General features: G+C 42.0%; 1 protein-coding gene and 1 long non-coding RNA gene across 3 annotated transcripts in view; one reads left to right on the forward strand and one right to left on the reverse strand.

Annotated features, from left to right (window-relative positions):
• The window catches only part of LOC309870393, a 91,238-nt gene that overhangs the window by 55,482 nt on the left and 21,359 nt on the right, over window positions 1-14,397 (forward strand). The window lies entirely within an intron of this gene.
• The window catches only part of PPM1H (protein phosphatase, Mg2+/Mn2+ dependent 1H), a 257,949-nt gene that overhangs the window by 10,665 nt on the left and 232,887 nt on the right, over window positions 1-14,397 (reverse strand). For both annotated transcript variants that reach the window (XM_082742521.1, XM_082742520.1), the window contains one exon: window positions 13,632-13,783. In XM_082742521.1, the coding sequence (XP_082598647.1) occupies window positions 13,632-13,783 (152 nt within the window). The remainder of the gene's footprint in view (window positions 1-13,631; window positions 13,784-14,397) is intronic.

Raw genomic sequence — 14,397 nt, forward strand, 5'->3', positions numbered from 1 at the left:
GTCTACCCAACCATATACCCTCCTCAAAGAACTTCAGTTTCATCAGGTTCTTGCCGTCATCCATGTATCCATGTGCGTCAGGGAAGGATAGCCCCGACCTGAGTGGGAGGCTTAGGGATAATGCCTAGGATCACTTCTTCCAACACTGTTGCCAGGAGCTCAGATTCCTCCACGTGATTTCTCTTTGCCAGACTTCTCTGATGAGTGTGGTAACCCCTCTGTAAAAGCAGCCTGTGTGGATAACTGAAGGGGACTGAGTAGAGGCTGTATTCAGTGACTTAACAGTACAGCTGAACTCTTTAAGACCAATTCCCTGACATTTCTTTCAGGCTATAGGAGATCCAGTCCTGAAATGAAGTTAGAAATAACATTCAGGTAAAATGAGGGCACTTGTAGGAGCTTTCCTCATAAATGATCAACTCAACAGAACTCCAGAAACCAGTTCTTGGGAGACGGTTTATAACTGAACTCCAGTATTCAGTCAGGCTGGTCATCATTTCAAAATCCACTGGCATCCATATTCAAGAGCCAACTTGCCCCAGGCATGAAACCATTTGTAAGGTTGCTTTATATCAAAACTAGTACAAGAGGAAACAACTTTCTCTGGACAAAAAGAACTCAGTATCCCCACTCCTATTTGGTTTTCTTCCTATTTCTACCTGACAAAGTCTGCCTGGTTTGGAGACTACGAAAGAGATTGCTAAATGTAGCAGTAAAACGGGAGAGCTCTACAGATTTTGGTACTGAGACTCAGCACAAGGGCAGACATGTGCCACAGACGGAGTTAAAACTTGAAATGTGAGTACAAAAATATACAGGAGAGGAGCAAAGAAGAATATGGCACAGCTGAAGACAGTGACAGGGAAGCAGATTCCATTTAACACGGGCTGAGGCTGTGAGGCGGCGGAAGAGCCTGGCCATTCTGGAAGCTGGATATGGAGCAGACAAAGGAAGGGCCGTTCCTGGATGCTTTATTCAGAATGCTTGGTCAGAACGCTTGAGAGAACTGCTGGAGCAGTTTGAAGGACTCGCTCTCTTTTAAGAAAGAATCTCCCTGGGAGACAAGTTTTGTATTTTGAGAACATTTTTCTTCTCTGGCCGCAACTTTCAATATTGATCAGCAAAGTTCTGCTGAAAGAAATGGCTGCCAGGGAGGGAGCTAACTTGGCACAAGGCACAGGGCTTGGCTCAGAGGCTTCTTCGGGCTCCGGCAGGAGGGAGCAGGGAAAGGACAGCAGGGGAGGGAGGAAAACAAAGAGAGGAAGAGGGCTGAAGGACTATGGGAAGGCCAGAAGCTCTTTCACAGCGGCACTGACAGAATGGAAGGAGACCCATAAATCCTCAATTGTCTCTGTTGTCCCCGCCGTTTCTGTGGCAGTTCCTACTTCTTTCACCTCCTCAGCAGAGCACACAAAGGGGCTCCGGGTGTGTGTGGGGGTTGCCTAGGGTCCAATCATGGTTTTACCATGGCCCACTTGGGCACTCAAATTCCAGAGCCTCTTGGAGCCCTTCTTTTCTTACTTATAAATCTGGAATGATGACAGGGCAGACCTCAAAGGCTCCTGCAAAGAACGATTAAGATCCTTCCACAGAGCCCCCAGCACCGCCTCGGCACTTGGTGGGAGGTCAGTACACGTCTGTTATCATTTTCCTCATTAATCGTAAAATATCTTTCTCTTCCCCAAGGGATTTGCCTTCCGTCATCCACCTCTTAGAGAGCATGTTTCTCAGAGAGACCGCATTTGAATCAGCACTGGTGTCAAAGCTACGTCCATTTCAGGCCTCAGGCTATCACCATGCCTTAAAGGCTTTAATAGTTCCAGTTGGGTGGGAACTGCTATTTGCCATTTAGATGGTACAGATCAGGGTCTCACAAGAGGGAGGGAGGTGGCAGGAACTGGGGAATTAATGGGTTCCAAATATTTGCATATAAAAGGCTGCCTCCATCTGCTGATGCCCAGCAGTAATAGAGTGTGATGGGAACAGGAGGAGGAATCTTCTTTGCATTCTGAGTAGGCCTTTGAAATTTAAGAGGTAGAAAAGCCCTCCCAAGCTTTCAAACATGGGCAGGGCTCTATGGTGACCAGGTGGGTTGGGGCTGAGGGGCGGCTTGGAGAGGGCTTTCTTACTGTATTTGGACCTGGGCAACTCATCCCAGGAGGAGGCATCTCTCAGGCTCACTCCTGGGAGCTGAACCACACCGGTCCCTTGTCTGCCTCTAAACTCACTGAAGCCACTCACGACCACTTCCGTCCCCGGGCCCGGGGTGCACGGATTCCACTCAGGTGGGAGTTCCTGAGACACTGGAATAATGACAGCTCTGTGACATGGCCATTGTGTACATGAGGGGTTAATGTGCCAGCAGGTACAAGGCCACAGACCCAGAAGAGCTGCCCACACCCACAGGAGACACAGGAGAGGGCAAGAACACCTGCCGGGCCTCCTCCAGCCCCTCTGCCCCTGGCACCAGCCCCAAAACCCCCACCCCAGTTCCTTACGTGGTGTGTGTTTATTTTCATTTGTTTCCCAAATAGCAAAATTTCAACATGAAAGGCAGCAAAAGAACATTCCCTTCACAATCTCCCCCTGGCAAGCCCTTTAAAATGCCCTGATATTCCAACTAAGTGCCACACAGCTCCACTCCGGCGGCCACAGAAAGAGCCGTGAGGAAGGGCAGAGGGGCCTGATGGTGTTCTGTTCAGAGACCGTTAAAGGCAGGGTCACAGACTGACTTCCCACTTCCCATGGTTCTAAATATGCCAGACACTGCAAAAAACAAAACAAAACAAAACAAAAACCCCAAATGCAGATTTTATCTGGTCTTCAAATAGCAGATCAAGCACTCACAAATTTGTTCTTCAAACATGTAATTGATATTGGGGGGGCGATGGGGGAACCCTTCCTTTTTGCATTTGAGGCATAGTTTTTCAAAACCATGCAGTGCTGGTAGAAATTAGTTCAGCTAATTCACGGAAAGATTTCATAAAAAGAGCTTTCATCTTTAGCCAAAATAAATTTCACATTATCAAGAAAATACCAACTACCAATTAATAGTTGCCCGCATGGGCTGCTGTCCGTGTCAATGGCGGTTTTGCGCGTTAACTTCCTACGGAGGAATCTCTTCCTCAAGGACGCACACAGATCTGAATCTCAGAGAGCATGGATGTGAAGAACACCATCTAGAGTGTGACCATCAGTGAGGGTTCTCTCTCTCTTTTGTGAAGATTTATTTAGCAGAGAGAAAGTGCATGTGTGTTCTCTCCACAAACAGGGGGAGCAGCAGAGGGAGAGGGAGAAGCAGACTCCCCGCTGAGAGGGAGCCCAATTGGGGTTCGGGGCTCAATCCCAGGACTTGGGATCATGGCCTGAGCCGAAGGCAGACGCTTAACTGACGGAGCCACTTGGGTGCCCCAAGACGACTTCTCTTGTTAGGGAAACGCTTTGTGGAATTTATGGTGTATTGGTGCCTACAGATTTAAGAGCTCATAAAAAGCCCCTTGCATGTCATGACAGGGGGACCGAGGGTCAGTAGGTCCATGTTACAAAGAGGAGGTTTCCACAGACAGGTTTTGGGCAAGATTTTTGGGCAAAATTGCCATGGCATTTGGAAGGTGACTGCACACTGTGCTCTCATGTTTGGTGAACCGTTCTTCAGCCCTAGTTCCCTCCGGCTTTGCTCCTGCCCTTCCCCCTCAGTCATATTGACAATTTATTACTTTCTGACAGAATATTAAGCATCCTCTTTGAATGTTTACACACTTGCCTCTATTTTGAATATTCATCATAGGAGATCTACCACTGAATTTTCTACCACTAAATTTTGACAAGAGGGGACAAGTCAGTCCCCTCGGCCTCAGAAAACCCCTTCCAGCCCTTTCCCCAGAAGCCTTTCCAAATTGTGCAGGATGTTTAGGCCTCAGTAGAGAATCTTCCTGGTATTACAGAGAACTACAAGTTGTGTAGCCCAACCTCCATGAGTTCCAACCACCCAACTCAAGTGCTAGCTTGGAATACTGCCTGTGAACAGTTCCAAGCGTAACCCCACTATGGACACACAGAAGGACCAGCTCTGCTCTACTTCAGGGCATACTCCAAGCAAAAGAAAAGAAAAAAAGAAAAAGAAAGGAGGAAGGAAAGAAAGGAAACGAGGAAAGAAAGAAAGAAAGAGGAAGGAAGAAAGGGAGAAAGAGAAAGAAAAGAAAGCAAGCAAGCCAACCAACTAGCCAGGCCCCACCTTCCAACATGATCAAATAGGTAAACCTTTGGTCCTGGGCTATACATGTGGGGAGAAGTGAACCTTCTGGCCAAGGAAGAGCCCACAGAACCTCTGTGGTTATAAAGTGGGTCCTGCCTCCTCACAGACATTACAACTTTGACTAAAATTCATTAGGATGACCTTCCCTCGTATTTCAATAGCATAGGAAGATCAGAACAGCTCCCAGTTGGAACAACCCCCTACCACGGCCTTTGGGACCGAGCTCTCCATGGGCCGCACAAAGAGACACTCCTCCAGGGCACAAGTGTGGGGCTCAGCTCCCAAATCACACACAGAATATGTACAAATAGGTCGCCCGTGAAAGAGAAAAGTTTATCACTTCTATGCCATGAGTGTGAAATAAATTCAGTTTTTCTGATTTCCTAGCATAGTTTAACTACAGAGGAGCAAAGGGGGTAGAGAAAAAACCCACATTTTGTGCTTTCACCATCAGATTAGATAGGCGTTTTGCTGATTATGGATTATGGAATGAATAGAATTACATACACTTCCTGTCATTATTATAGACTTCCTTTCCTAAACTAATTTCCACATTCATTAATCTGGTGAGTTCCTGGGGTGCCTGGGTGGCTCAGTTGGTTAAGCGTCTGCCTTCGGCTCAGATCATGATCCCAAGGTCCTGGGGATTGGGCCCCACATTGGGCTCCCTGCTCAGCTGGAGGCCTGCTTCTCCCTCCTCCTCTGCCCCTTTCTCTGTTGGTGATCTCTTGCTTGCTCTCTGCCAAAGAAATAAATTCTTAAAAAAAAAAAAAATCTTGTGAGTTCCTAGGGTCGGCCACTCACGGCCTATTTGCCTCTCACACCTGGTGTGTGGACAGCACCCTACACTCAGCCCAGTCAGCCACCCTGACACCCGCTTCCTCGACTGCACCCTGTCCTCCCTCCCCAGCCGCACCTTGCCCTTCCCCTGTCCTGCCCTCCCGCCTCCTCATTTGCTCTCCAGGTCTAAGGTTAGACACCCCTTCCTGTGGGATGCTTTCTTGGCTATCCCCCTCTGGGCTTGGCTGCCTTTAATCACTTTTACAGTAACTTCCTTAAGTGTCCATAACGCCTTCTAGACTCTAAACTCCCAGAGGGCAGGAGCCAGGTTTGTTTGCTTCCCAGGTTTCTTCCCCAACACCCAGCAGACCATGGCTTATAAAACATGTCCTGAGTACTATTTCCTAAATGACTGAATCTGAATGGGAGTTATGTGGCCAAGGAGAAACCTCTGCCTATAAGGTCTTCCTTGATTAAGGTCTCAAAAGCCAACCAGAATTTGTTCTGATCTCCCGCCCAGTATTCTCCTTCTTACCAATAAAACGGTGCTTATCTTACAAACTTCCCTTTCACTCATTCATCTACTGGATACAGAAGTCTTTCTTAGGCTTTGGTTTGCCATCTTCCCTGAAAGGCAGACCCAAAACCCTTTTCTTTACTGCCCTGTTTGTTCCACAGAAATCCCTCAAAAGCCGGCCTCTGAAGGCAGCAGTTCTTGGAACCCTGGAGCCCGCTTTCACCGGGTGTGCACCTGCCCAGCGACAACACTGTCCGTAGGTTATACCAATCCCTGGAGGGCAGATTTGTTGCCATGGAGAGAGATGGGCTGGTAAGCAAAACCAAGCCAGCCCGGAGAGATTAAAAAAAAAAAAAAAAAAAAAAAGTGGTGCCTTCGCACTCATACCTGTCAGCTGGCTTTGCAAAGCTTTATAAAAATAATCACAGTAGAGAAAACCAGTCAGAATGTTGCTAACAAGCAGGATATAAAACACAGATTAAAACTAAAAGCCCAACAGGAGAAAAATTAATTTAAGCTCAAATAAAAGAATCCAGAGGCACCTCGGTGGCTCAGTCGTTAAGCCTCTGCCTTCGGCTCAGGTCATGATCCCAGGGTCCTGGGATCGAGCCCCACATCAAGCTCTCTGCTTGGCAGCGGGAAGCCTGCCTCTCCCTCTCCCACTCCCCCTGCTTGTGTTCCCTCTTTCGCTGTGTCTCTGTCAAATAAATAAATAAAATCTTTTAAAAAAGAGAGAGAATCCAAATAACTGGATACCAAACAAGTCAAGGAAGAGAGAAACAGCCTCACTTCACTTTTTTCCTAAAGGAATATTTTTCATTGGGAAATATATGAAACATAGAAAAACAGCATCAAACACAGAGTAACAACAATAAATACCCATTACTGCTTAGTGATTAGTAGGCACTTCACTTTACAGAGATGCATGAAGTCAGTACTGTCGGAACCCCCATTTCACAGAGGAGGAAGCTGAGGCACTGAGAGGTTAAGAAACACAAGTCTAGAAAGGGGCAGAACCAGGATTTGGACTCAGGCAGTCTGACTCAGTTCCATGCTAGTAAGCACCAGGACTATGCTGCCTCTCAGTTTACACAGGAACAAACGCAAACAACAAATATGTAGTTTCAAAGCAGCATGCATAATCATGCACCTGCCATCTAGCTAAAGGAATAAGCACCAAAAAGTACCTTAGAAGCTCACAGTGGCCTTTTCTCAAGCACACACATACCCTTCCCTTCCCTTTCACCCCTTCTACCAACATAACTATTATCCTCAATTTTGGGTTATTGGCATGCTTTTTGTTACAGTTTTAGTATCTATATACCTAAATGATATATTGTTAGTTTTCTACTTCATGTAAATAGAATCATAATATGTGCAAATTTTTTTTTTAAGATTTTACTTATTTATCCGAGAGAGAGTGTGAGAGAGAGGAGAATTTTGGAGTCACAAGATGTGCAAAGGCCCAACTTCTACAGATTCACAAAGCCATCTGTGCTACTCCGTTTTCTTAATTTGTGCCTCTCTGCTTACAGCAGTTGAGTGTTTTTAAAATACATTTACTGGCTATTAATGTTCTTCTGTGTCATGAGTGTTTGGTTTTTGCTCATTTTTCTACGGGTTGTTTGTGTTTCCTTTATCGACCTGTGAGAGTTCACTGTGTATGTCATAGCTATGAATCCCTCTTCACTGATACAAGTTGCAAAAATCTTTTCCCAGCTCGTGCTTGTCATTTTACTCTCTTTATGTTGTCTTTTCAAGAATGAAAGTTGCTAGTTTTAATGCAGCTAAGGTTATCAATCTTTTATTGTCTGTGCTTTCTGGGTCTTCTTTAAGAAATCCTTCTCTAGGGGCACCTGGATGGCTCGGTGGGTTAAAGCCTCTGCCTTTGGCTCAGGTCATGATCCCAGGGTCCTGGGATCGAGCCCCACATCAGGCTCTCTGCTTAGCAGGGAGCCTGCTTCCTCCTCTCTCTCTGCCTGCCTCTCTGCCTCCTTGGGATCTCTGTCAAATAAATAAATAAAATCTTAAAAAAAAAAAAAAAGAAATCCTTCTCTAAGATCATAAAGACAGTCTCTCCCAAAGTATTTTCTGTAAGTTGTATTTATTTTGCCTTTCACATTTAAGTCTAAATTTGCATGGACTTAATTTTAGTCTATGGTGTGAGGAAAGGATTCAATTTTTAATTTTTTCTATGCTGTTTTAATTGTTCTGGTTTTGTCTTACTGTCTAGAAGGGTAAGACCCATACAGAAATGGCACAAACGTTTGTGGCATTTTGTTCTTCTACATACATCTTAGAATAAGGTTATGAAATTGTATGAAAACCTCACTGGAATTCTAATTATAATTGTACTGCCTCTAAAGATCAGTAAGAGCGAATTAATATCTTCACAATGTACCTATGAAAGAATACACGTATCTTCATAATATCCTCACATTCACTTTGTGAATCTACGAATCTGACTACTCTAAGTACCTCATATAAATTGAATCATATACAGTATTTGTTTTGTGACTGAGTATCTCATTTGGTATAATGTCAATACCCACCACCCATTTTGTAGCGTCTGTGAGAATTTCATTCTTTTATAAGGCTGATTAATACTCCATTTCATTGTATTATACACCACATTTTCCTTACCCATTCATTCACTGGTGGACATATGACTTCCTTCCACATATTATAAATAACACTGCTATGAACATGGGTGTACAAATACCTGTTTGAGTCCCTGTTTTCACTTCTTTAGGGGTATATACCCAGAAGTGGATTGTTAAATTATATGATTATTATGTTTAACTTTTTACGGAACCATTATACTGCTTGCCATTTTATATTCTTAACAGTAATGCACAAGGGTTCCCATTTCTCCACATTCTCACCAACACTTGTAATTTTCTGTTTTGTTTTTTTTCTTGTTGTTGTTGTTGTTCTTTTTGTTTGTTAAATAGCTATCCTCATGGGTGAGGTGGTATCTCATTTTGGTGCTGATTTGCATTTTCCTAATGTGTTAGTTGCTTTAAACAACAAACTTTGGCTTTATCATAAAAAAAATTTTTTTTTAATTTTTAATTGAATATAGTTGACATGCAGTATTATATTAGTTTTAGATACAAACATAGTGATTTGCAATTATGTATTATGAAATGCTCACCGTAAGGGTACTTACCATCTGTCACCATACAAAATTACTATGATATTACTCACTACACTGCCTGTATTGTACTTTTCATCCTCACGATTTATTTTTTTTCTGGAAGTTTGCAACTCTCAATCCTGTCCACCTGTTCCTCCAGTCTCCCAGCTCCCATCCCCTCAGGCAACCATCAGTTTGTTGCCTGTATTTATGAGTCTGTTTCTGTTTGACTGTTCCTTTGTTTTGTTTTTTAGATTCCACATTAAAGTGAACTCATATGGTATCTGTCTTTCTTGGATTTAGTTCACTTAGCGTAATGCCCTCAGGTATGTTGTTAAGAATGGCAAGATGCCCGCCTTTTTTATGGATGAGTAATATCCCATTGTGTATATACACCACATGTTCTTTGTCCATTCATCAGTGGACATTGAGGCTGCTTCCATATCTTGGCTACTGCAAGTAAAACCAATCATACTGTTTGTTTTTAATTTTTTGAGGAACCGTGCATACTGTTTTCCATAGTGGTTGTACCGATTCACATTTCTACCATTAGTACAGGCGGGTTTCCTATTCTTCACATCCTTGCCAAACTTGTTATTTATCTTTTTGATAAATAATGATAAATAATAAATAATTCTGTTGTTAGGTGCTATCTCATGCTGGTTTTGATTTGCATGTCCCTGATGATTAGTGATATTGAGCATCTTTTCATGTGTCGTTTGGCCATCCGTAAGTCTTCTTTGGAAAAATGTCTAGTCGGGTCTTTTGCCCCATTTTTTATTCCCCTGGAGTGTTGAGTTACAGGAGTTCTTTATATATTTTGGGTATTAACCCTTTATTAGATATATCAATGACTGTAAAAATCTTCTCCCACTCAGTAGGTTGCCTTCTCATTTTGTTGATGGTTTCCTTTGCAGTGCAACAGCTTTTTAGTTGGATGCTGTCCCAATTGTTTATTTTTGCTTTTGTTTTCCCTTGCCTGGGGAAACACATCCAGAAAAACATTGCTAAGGCCAAGAGTTTATGGCCTATGTTTTCTTTTAGGAGTTTTATGGTTTTAGGTCTTTAATCTATTTTGAATTTATAAGATATAAATAAGTATAAATATGGTATAGGAAAGTGGCCCAGTTTCATTCTTTTTCATGTAGCTGTCCAGTTTTCCCAATACCATAAGGTGAAAAGACAGTCTTTCCCCACTGTACATTCTTGCCTCTGTAGATTGAGTATTAAAATGTGGCCTTATTTCTGGACTCTCTATTCTGTTCCCTGTGTATCTATTTTTGTGTCAGTACCATACTGTTTTAATGACTACAGCTTCATAGTATATCTTGAAATTTGGGATTGTGATATCTCCAGCTTTGTTTTTTCTTCTCAACATTGCTTTGGCAATTTTTCTGTGGTTCCATACAAACTTTAGGATTATATGTTCTTGTTCTATGAAAAATACTTTTGGTATTTTGATAGAGATTGCACTGAATCTGTAGATTGCTTTGAGTGGTACAGATATTTTAATAATATTTGTTCTTCTAATCCATGAACATGGAATGTTTTTCCATTTCTTTTTGTCTTCTTCCATTTCTTTCATCCATGTCTTACAGTTTTCAGAGTATAGGTCTATACCTCCTTGGTTAAATTTATTCCTGGGTATTTTATTCCTTTTGATGCAATTGTAAATGGGACTGTTTTCTTACATTCTCTTTCTGCTAGTTTGTTATCAGTGTAGAGAAACTCAACAGATTCCAGGATATTGATTTTGTATTTTGCAACTTAATTCATTTATCATTTATTTTTATTGAATATTTGTTCTCTGTTTTATTATCTATATTTTTTTCAATTACTTCTGTGTTTATTCTGCTATTTCACTTCTTAAATTTAGATGCTATTATAAAAAATAAGGGCAGGGGCACCAGGGTGGCTCAGTGGGTTAAATCCTCTGCCTTTAGCTTGGGTCATGGTCTCAGGGTCCTGGGATTGAGCCCCGCATTGGGCTCTCTGCTCAGCAGGGAGCCTGCTTCCTCCTCTCTCTCTCTCTCTCTCTCTCTGCCTGCCTCTCTGACTACTTGTGCTCTCTATCAAATAAATAAATAAAAATCTTAAAAAAAAAAATAAGGGCAGCAGACCTAATATCTAAAATTAGGACCGGTGTTTACTAATAGCCTGCACTCAAAAACAGAACATATGGTCCACAAGTAGATACCTCCACTCCTTTGGCTCCTAGAATTTAGAAATTATAAGAGGCCTTAGGTACATGTTTATGTGGTAATATAGACAGAACTAGCCCCATAACACAATTCAGTCCCTGAGGTCCTAGTCTGAGAAAATCTTTCTCTGTGCTAAGGAGTCTAGAGCTTGTGACCAGGGTTTTCTTGGGATATAGTGGGGAGTTCCAGAAAGAGCTATCTTATAACATAGAGGGGATATAGGTCTTTCTGGCAGGTCAGGGGTGAGTGGAATCTTTATCTATGCATAGCTTATTCAGTTACACAAAAATTAAGAAATAAAAGGCTCGAAGTTCAGCCTTTTTAAGTTTTGATATGTAGCATCTTCCATTATTCAAACTCAAGTAATCTTTTATTTAAGATTTATTTATTTGAGAGAGAGAGAGAGAGCGTGAGAACAAGCATGCACATGAGAAAGAGAGAGAGAAACTCAAGCAGACTCTGTGCCGAGTGCAGAGCCTGACATGGGGCCCCATTGCATGACCCTGAGATCACAACCTGAGCCAACCAAGTATTGGACACCCAACTGAATGAACCACCCATGTAGCCCCAAACCCAAGTAATTTCAAAGTTTTTGATTTATAAATTATGTAGAAGTTTGGTTTCTGATTCCATGTAGGTTTTACCTCCCTTGCTTAATTGAAAATTATACATTCTGTTTGTTTTCTATAGTTTTCTTAGCTACTTAAACATATTTAGAGTCTAAAGTTAATCTCATTTTTTTTTTTTTAAGATTTTATTTATTTATTTGACAGAGATCACAAGTAGGCAGAGAGGCAGGCAGGGGAAGAAGAAGGCGGGAGAGAAGAAGGCTCCTCGCTGAGTAGAGAGCCTGATGCAGGGCTCGATCCCAGGACCTGGGCCAAAGGCAGAGGCCCCAACCCACTGAGCCACCCAGGTGCCCCTAAAGTTAAACTCTTTTAAGAGAGCCTCTTTTCTAACAGAATCATAGCACGCTGTAACTGATTTGCCAATCCCCCTTGCCAATTAATTGTTTTTATTTAGTATTTTAATTCTACCATTTTTAGTACCCCACATTAGACATAGTTTCTGTTTTGTATAGCCAATGTATCTACAAATTTACTAAGCTTTTACCTTAATAAGCCATTTTACTTCTCAGATCTTCCATCTGGGGCCATTTCCTTTTTTTTAATCTGAGTGCATCCTTTGGGATTTCCTTCAGAGCAGTTTGGTTGGTATTAAAATTCCTCAGGTTGTATTTTGCCTAAAAATGTCTTTAATTTATCCTCTTTAATGATATTTTTACAACATATGAAAAATTCTTCCATATATGTTAAAAAAAACTTTCATGTTAATAAAATATTCTTAGACAACTGAAGATACAACTCCACTGTCTTTTGGATCCTACTGTTGTTTCTGAAAAGTCAGCTTTTGGTCTAATTATTTATATAGATCTCTTTTGCCTTTCTTTCTGGCTGCTTTCATTATTTTGTTTGGTTAAAGTTCTTCAGTTTCATTATGAAGTACTAAGAATTTCCATTTCTTTTGCTTAAGATCTTGGGCTTTCTGGATCTTCAGTTTACTATCATCATTCAACAATTATGGAACTTTTTCTTTTTCTTCTCATCTACAGTATTTCTTTTTTGGAATTGAGAGCATCTTAGGTCATTCCCCTAGACTCATAATCTCATTTTTATATTTTCCCTCCTCTTTGGCTCTCTGAGCCATATTCTGGACTATTCAATTTTCTAGCTTACCAGTGTTTTCTTCAGCTATCCCCAATCTGTTTAATGCACTGAATTTTTAACTCTCACTTTTATATCTGTCGTCTCCTGAAATTCCATTTCCTTATTTTTAAAATATGTATAGTCAATTTATAGTCTCTTGTCCTTATTCCCATTTTTAACACTTCTTTTAAAAAAAAAGATTTTATTTATTTATTTGACAGAGAGAGACAGAGAGAGTAAGAGGGGACACAAGCAGTGGGGAGGGAGAAACAGGGTTCCTGCAGAGCAGAGAACCTGATGAAGGGCTCAATCCCAGGACCCTGGGATCATGACCTGAACTGAAGGCAGATGCTTAATGACTGAACCACCCAGGCACCTTCTATTTTCAACACCTTTAAAAATATTTCTGGGAAAAAAAAAACAAACCCATTTCTGAAAAGTTAAAATATTTCCATTTTTGGCTGACAAATTCAAGAATGAAATACTTCTAGGTTACACTCCACTGTCTGCTGCTATTACTGGCTTTTACTCATGGTGACTTGTTTCCTTGTGTTCTAAGTGAACGCTGCCTTTCTCCTGAGGGGACTTTTGTTCATTTCTGAGACTCACCTAGAGTTGTGTGGGATACTTACACTGCCATTACGCTACAAGTAAAAACCTCCTCTAATTTTTCTCTCCTTTCCCTACATTTCTCAAAAGAAATCCTATCCCAATGGATAAAAATCAATGTCGGCAGCATTTGGTATTACTCTCCTGAAAAGGATCACAAATTGGATTATTCTCACTTTGGAATTATGAAGAAAGAATGTGAAAAACAGGCTGCTGAAGTATCTTACAAATCACATTCTCTACCGCTTGCATCTAGGTTCGACTTAAGGAGAATTTTTATTTGAGTGTGAAAGTACATCTGGTAAGAAACATTGTACCTTTTGCAGTTCCTAATCCATCCATATCCACTCCCAGCATTATTATTTCAGTCCCACAGTGAGAACTGGCTCGAGGATCAACCCAACCATTATCGAAATGCACAAACCTGTGAGGGTCATCTGGGTCACAGTTAGGAAGAAACTGAGTGACGGCTTCTGCCACTTCTTCATTTGATAAAACATCCCAGAGTCCGTCAGTGGCCAAGATCAGCACATCATCTGCTCCATGCTCATATCTGGAGAGATCATAGACTCTTACCTGAAAAGAATGGGAACATTCGTACTTCAGAGGTAGAGAGCGCATTATTTCACACAACAAATGAGCTTCTGAATTCCTTTCTCATTTCCCCTCTAGCCTAGGGGTTTTTAGGGACGTACTCTAAGGCGCTTGGTTGTGCAGCCAGCTCTGGGGCCAGGGGTAGCCTCCTTCAGAGACTTGCTGTATAGACATATGGGGCTCACCAGATGGGCTTCATAGTTGACAAGGAAGAATGGATTGGAAATGCAATGCCAGAGACACAGCTAGCACAATACCTATGATAAATACTGTGCTAGCCAGAAGAGCACTCAGAGCTTGCCCCCTTCCTTCCTTTGTACATCCATTCCGCAAATACTTAACTAAGGGCCCACTCTGGGCCAGATGCTCTAAGTATAAAGACGGATAGCAGAGTTCCCTGCTTCTGGGCTCTGTCTGCGGGGGAGAGAAGGCCAGCCTTGCATCTTTGGTAGTTCCTCTGTGTGTATTTGTCTAGGACTGAGGAGATGCACTAGTTTAATGGGCTCACAGGAATCACTTTTTGGTTGACTTGTTTGAGGCCCTGGGGGCAGGACTCCTCTCATGTAAGGACGGGGCTCAGAATTATACTCAGATTT

Source organism: Mustela nivalis, assembly GCF_964662115.1.
Source record: "Mustela nivalis genome assembly, chromosome: 7".
NCBI classification, from domain to species: domain Eukaryota; kingdom Metazoa; phylum Chordata; class Mammalia; order Carnivora; family Mustelidae; genus Mustela; species Mustela nivalis.